Source organism: Myotis yumanensis, unplaced genomic scaffold (assembly GCF_028538775.1).
Source record: "Myotis yumanensis isolate MYYU_CA2020_CCGP unplaced genomic scaffold, mMyoYum1.0.hap1 SCAF_23, whole genome shotgun sequence".
In the NCBI taxonomy this organism is placed as follows: Eukaryota; Metazoa; Chordata; class Mammalia; order Chiroptera; family Vespertilionidae; genus Myotis; species Myotis yumanensis.
In genome coordinates, this window is record NW_027223774.1 from 11679363 (window position 1) to 11685899 (window position 6537).

The 6537-nt window shown below is 59.6% G+C and overlaps 1 protein-coding gene across 1 annotated transcript in view; it reads right to left on the reverse strand.

Moving 5' to 3' along the window:
* HIF3A (hypoxia inducible factor 3 subunit alpha) overlaps nt 1-6288 on the reverse strand; it is a 33856-nt gene extending 27568 nt beyond the window's left edge. The window contains 2 exon segments of the mRNA XM_070402576.1: nt 331-529; nt 6225-6288. Coding sequence (XP_070258677.1) covers nt 331-529; nt 6225-6250 — 225 coding nt within the window. The 5' untranslated portion in view covers nt 6251-6288.
* Nucleotides 6289-6537: the final 249 nt, after the last annotated feature.

The window sequence follows — 6537 nt, forward strand, 5'->3', positions numbered from 1 at the left end:
AGGCCTCCCGGGATATTTATTATCAGGGGCCCGAGGCCTAGCGGGGAAGGTCCCCCCAGAGGATCAAATCCTAAGGGCTGAGGAGCTTCGGGAATTAGCCCGCCTCCTATTCCGCAGATTTCCAAGGAGGCAAAGCGTCCCAAGGGTGCGTTCCAAGGGGCGGAGCCTCACGGGTGATTGACATCTCAGGGAGCGAGCGCCAGGGCCCGCGGGGTCCTCACCGGGGAAGTGAATGGGGGGGGGGGAGGGGGAAGGCTGGGGGTCCGCAGGAAGACGTCAGGGGGCGGGGGCCCTCCGGGGGGGTGGGCCTTCCCAGGGGCGGGGCCTCACCTGCGGCGCAGAGGCGGTGCATGCGCAGGTAGCTGATGGTGAGGCGGCATGATGGAGGCCTTGTCCAGGTGGGCGCTGACCCCCGCGCGCGAAGGGCAGCGTGTGCTGGCGCCAGCTGGTACAGCACCTCGGGTCTCCTGGCTGGCGCCGGCTGCGAGCCGCATCCCGCGACTTCTCCTTGCGCAGCTCCGTGCTCGACCTGCGGGCGCGGGCAGCGATCACGGGCGGCCCCTCGGGAAGGGGAGAGAGGGGGACGGGGCCAGCACGTGGGGGCGCTGCCACATGGGGCGCGGGCTCGCTGTACCAGTTCCCGAAGCACCCGGGGGCTGGAAGGGCTATGCTTAGGGGGCCCGCTTCTAGCCTCGGGTTTTATCTGCCCTCCTGTGCCCCGCAGGCCCGTTTGGTCCCCTCCCTGACTTATCTGCTGTTTATTCCCTGGCTTGGGACGTCTGGGGGACCGGGAGGCCTCCCGCTGGGAGGGGGGGTGGCCGAGCTGGCCCCGGAGCCAGGGAAGGGAAGGCGCAGGGGAGGAAGCTGCCTGCAGCTACCAGACCCCCTGCCCTCCGGTCTCCCAGGATCGTCCCTCCGGACCTCCCCGCTCCTCAGCTGAGCTGAGTCCTCAGAATCGTGGAGCTCAGATCTCAAAGTCCAAGGACCCACCGGCAGGGGCCCCGCAGGGCGGGCGACGCGAGGCAGCAGACCAACCTCCGTGTAGCGACAGCTAAAGGCCTCACCCCTGCCCTTGCATCGGCTCAAATGCCTGAATTCCGCGAGTCAAGTGGGGGGTAGAAGGATGAGTATGTTTCTGTCAGAAATACATGCCACTTATTCCGCTTCTACTATTATGTCAGTCCACATGCCACGTGTGTTACTTATATTCACCCACCTAGAGCTCAGACAGCCCTAGAAGAAAAAGTCACATGCCCATCGAACAGATGGGGAACTGAGGCACAGAGCGGTGCCGCGTTTGCCCATAAGGAGTGAAGCCAGGGTATTAACACTTCTATCTTCCCTGTCTCTCTGGCTCTGGGTTTATCTCCAGGTTTCAGTGCTTCTCTCTTAAAAGTCAAACTCCAGGTCTATCTGAATCCAAACTCTATAGTTTTTAAAAAAATATATTTTAAATTGATTTCAGAGAGGAAGGGAAGGGGGAGAGAGAGAAACATCAGTGATGAGAGAGAATCATCGATCAGCGGCCTCCTGCACGCCTCCTAGTGGGGATCGAACCTGCAACCTGGGCATGTGCCTTGGGAATTGAATCATGACCTCCTGGTTCATAGGTCGATGCTCAACCACTGAGCCACACCGGCCAGGCCAAACTCTACACCATAGTAGTTGTTGTTGTTGTTTTTAGGTTGTAGAGTACATTACATATAGCATCTACAATCGTATCTGTATTTATAATAGCGATAAAACCATTAATAATAAGCAGCTATAAACTTGCTAAGCGTTTCTGTGTCTGGCACCGCACTAAGTACTTTGCCTGCCTGTACATCTTCCATCCTAGGAGAGCTCTAGGCAGGAGGCAGCTTAAGCCTCCACTTCACAATGGGGGAAACTGAGGCTCTGAAAGGTGAACTCCTTTGCTCCAGAAGTCACAAAGCCAGAAACTGGCAGAGCTGGGATTCGAACTCAGGCAGGGAGGGTTCCAAAGCCCTCGTGCTTCTAATTCCTGCCGTTGTGACCCACCCCAGGGAAGCGGGCCTCTAAGAGGGGAGGCCTGTCCCTTCCTAGAGACCAGAGGGCCACTTCTGGGGGTGGTATCAACCTCACTCCCCAGCAGGAGACCCAGCAGCCCCACCCACAGACACCCAGCCAGGGGGGAGGAGGACTGTCCTGTGGGACTGCAGAGGCCAAAAGACTTCTCTGGCCGGGCGGGGAGCCAGCCATCGCCCCCATTCCTTCCCTCCCAGCTGGTGGGGGGGAGCAGGGGGCCTCCAGCCCTGCTCTGCCCAGAGGACATTCCGTCCTGTCCCGTGCTGGTTCTGTTCCAGCCCTGTTTTGTCATCCTGCCCTGAGGGTAGGGGTGGGCGCGCGCGCCTCACTGAGCTGGAGGCCTGGGCGGAGGGAAACAGGGGAGTGGGAACGGGGCTGAGGCCGGGCCCCCACCGCCCAGGCAGCTGGGCTCTGTAATCTTCTCTATGGCCGACTTCTCCCCTCCACAGAGGGAACCAGCTGGTGCTGCCGCAGACCCTCCTTCCAGCTCCCAACTTGTTCTCTGACAGGAAGTGTGGGCCTCTCGGCGGCTTCACAAACGCCTGGGTCCCCGCCTTTCCCACTGCAGAGTGGGGGGCTAGTGCCTCTGGCTCAGGGGTTCCAGCCTTGACAACATTACTAATGAGCTGTGTGGCTTTGGGTAAATGGCACAGGCCTCCCCAGGCATAATAACAACACCTACCTCACAGGGTTCTTTTAGTTATTTATTTTAAATGTTTTTATTGACTTATGAGAGAGAGGAAGGGAGGGAGGGAGGGAGGGAGGAAGGAAGAAAGAGAGAGACAGACAGGACAGGACATGGATGCTGCCTCCTGCATGCCCCCCGATTGGGGATCAACCCAGGCATGTGCCCTGGCTGGGAATCAAACCAGCAACCTTTTGGTTGCACGGGATGATGTGCAACCAACTGAGCCACATTGGCCAGGGCCTCCCACGGTTCTTTTAAACATTAAACGAGTTAATATATATCAAGGGCTTAAAAGAGGGCCTGGCAGCTGGTGAGCGCTCTATAAAGGTTATATATAATTTTTATTACCCCCCTCCCCTTTGTCCACATCAGAGATGGAAGCCTTAGGAGCCTCTTGGGCCCTGGAGGAACTGGGAGCTTTGGTGCGAATTCCGAGGTGAGGTGTATGCACAATTACCTACAGGACTTTTACACAAGCACTTTGGAAAAGACCAAATACAGTGGGGCCTTGACTTACGAGTTTAAACTCGTTCCGTGACGGAGCTCATAACTCAAATTACTCGTATGTCAAATCAAAAAGTGAACGAGTGAGACACGTGATGCTGGGCTGATGGTTGTGGCGTTCACTGTGACGTTCGCTGCGCCAACTAGCGGTGGGGTATCTGAAGCTGGCTCGTAACCCGAATTTTACCTCGCAACTCCAAGCAAAAAATCGGCTCGTATCTCGAAAAACTCGTTAGTCGGGACACTCGTAAGTCAAGGCCCCACTGTAATAGCGATAGTAATAATATTGATAGTGTTGGTGTACTGAACACTCATTAAGTCCTTTCAACAGGCAGAGTGACCTCCCGGTCACAGTGGCATCACAGGCCCAGGGGACCCAGCCGCCAATCCCCGATCCTCCACCGATGGCCAGCCAAGCTCCAGGCGTCTCAGTTAGCCGGACCCTGTAGCTACTAGTATTTTCCCTGAAAAGCAGCAGGGAGGTGATGGAACTCGCCCGAGGCCACACAGCTTTTAGCGGCAGCGCCAAGTTAAAAGGCAGGTCTGTCTGTCTCCACCCAGAGCTCCGTCTGAGTTGAACACGGTTTACTGCATACCAATGGGGTGTCCTGGTCCCAAGATCTGTTCCCTCACTGCTCTTCAGCTTGATGAGGGGCGGGGGAGGGGAGGCCTGGCTGCTATTTTTCCAGGATATGAAACTGAGGCTCAGAGAGACAGTCGCTGGCACAAGGCCACACAGCCAGGAGGCCAGTGAACTGGGATTTGAACCCCGGCTTTAGGGGCCTGTGCTCTTAAATGCCTTGGCGGGGGTGCCCACCCAAGGGATCCCCTGCCCCGCCCCTCCTTTGCCCAGCAGCCTCAGTCCCTTCCCCCTGTCCCGTCCCTGCTGCCTCCGGATTTCCCCAGCTGGACAGTCTCCGCAGCTGGCCCGGTGCCCAGCCCTCCTCCAGCCCCCCTGGCACCCTGCCCAGCTTGGGACGTGCAGCTGGAACCCTGCCACCCTTCCTCTGTTCCAGCAGAGAACAGGGGGGCGGGGCCAGGGCCTGGAGGCCCCAGGGTGAGGCCCTAAAACAGGGGCTGAAGCCCAGTACTCTGCCCCTCCTCCCCCGACTGGGAGAGGGGGGAAGCGGACTTCTTCCCTGTCCTGGAGAACTGGCCACCTGGGAGCACAGGCCCAGAGAAAGTGGGGAGACCCTGCCCCTATTCAAGGCTGCTCCTGGGCCTCTCCTCTGACACCGAGCTGGGTATTGGGGGGTCTTGCAAAAAAGTGTAGAGGATCTGGGAAGTTTAGGCACTGCCCAGAGGTGGCCAGAGAGGCCAGAGTCAGGGTATGGATTTGAGAAGGGATTTGCGGTGTGGGCCAAGAGGAGTCTCCCGGCTCCCCAACTTGCTCCTTCCCAGGGACACGGTAATCCAGTGGGGTGCCCATACCAGAAGAGAGGGCTTGTGGGCAGTGTGCCCATCAGGAACTTCCCAAGAACATCCCTGACCAAGGTGGGCTAGCAGTAAACCCAAGCTGGCAGAAAGGAAGGGGGGTGAGAGGCTATGGGGGCCCAATCACCATCCCAGGCCCCCTTCGGCCCAAGTGCCATCCTAGGGGTGCGGAGGGAACAGAGCATGGCCGGGACCCGGGTGCGAGTTATGAGTGTGTGTGTGTGTGGGGGGGGGGGGGGGGTGCGGCGCTGGGATGACACCCCAGGAGAGAATTGGCCTTCAGTGGGGAGGGGAGAGCACCAGTTCAGCCAAGAGGGGGCCTCACCCAGCCAGGAGTGGGCGCTGGGAGGGGGAGGGCCAGGCTGGCCCATTAGGGATGGGATGGAGTTCCCTAATGGGCCCAGCGCCAGAGACTGGAATAGATTTGGGGGGGAGGGGGGGCAGGGAAGGAGGGAGATTGCTTAAGGGGGAGGGTGAAAAACATGGGGGGTGTGTGGATGGATCCAATCAGACCTGGGAATCCAGGGAGGAGGGAAGGGGGTGAGGCTTCCCAGATGCCTCAGATTGGACAGGGGAAACCAAGGGCCTGGGGCACTTTCTGGGGTCCCCATGCAAACATAGCCAGGTCGGCCCCTTGGCAGAGGACCCAGAGTACAGCCCCCCCCCCCCCCCGCCCCCCGGCATATCTGCACCTGCTGGGAGCTGAACACAGAAACCTCCCTCTGCCCAGGATGATCCGCTGAGCAATGCAGGAGGCTGCTTCTTAATCAGGCTCAGCGCCCTCCTTTGGGTCTTCCCCCCCAAAAAGCGTGGTGCACCCCTTCCCATGGTCACAGGAACGGGGTGGGGTGGAGGAGGGACATGAAGGTCTTTGGCAAGTGGGTCAGGCTGTTCCCCTGTTATCAAAGGGGGTGACCCCACCTTTCAAAAGGCTACAGAAGGGGCCCTGGGGAGGGTCCCAGGTAGCGTTTGAAAGGTGACCCCTTCTGAGTATTTCTAGGGACCTCAAGTTTGGGAGACTGTGCCAGGAAGGGTCCAATTAAAGGGGATCTGTCTTCTCTTGAACCCAGGGGCTGAGTCCCCATTCCAAGGGATTCCCTGTCTGGGAAGGCTCAAGTTGGGTGTACCCCATACCCCTTAGGATCTCAAGGGTCTGGTGACAAAGGACAACCTCAATGTTGGGGGTTCCGAGGCCAGAAGGGTCAATATGTGGAGCGAGAAGCCCAGGAACCGCTCAAACAAAACACCCCCACTTCCATGGGGACCCCGAGTTTCATCCCCAACCAGGAGGGGTCACTAATCCGCAACAGCAAGAAATCAGGGATCACGACTCTCAAGTCGCTCCTGGCAAGAGAGGCGGGGCCGCCAGGGACTTGGGGAAACCCCCGCACCCCTGCAACCCCCTAGGGTGGAGGGTGCGGCAGAGACGTGCCTCCCACCGCTCTTTCCGGGGGGCGTCCTTGACTTGCACCCAAGCATCCCCCACCCGGGTCAGGGGTCCCTAGAAGGAGAGCCCCCCATTTTCATCATTCCGGCCCCTGAATCCCAGTACCTTGCGCGCTGCAGCCCCAGCGCCATGGCTCGCGCGTCGCAGCTCGGGAGCCCTCGGCGGCCCCCCGCCCCCTCCCCTGCCCGGCGAGCCCCCTCCCCAGCTCCTCCCCCTCCGCGGTATTGGCTGCTCTGAGCCCGGCCCGCGACTCTGATTGGTCCAACAGTCTGTCACTTCCGAGAAAGAGGCGGGACCAGAGACGAAGTCTTGGAAGGCCGGGCGAGAGGGGAACACACCCCCCCTCCCAGCCACGCCCCTGGCCCCGGCTTTCTCGGCGGAGTCGCCAGCCTGGTCGGTGGCTGCGCCTCCTGGCCCG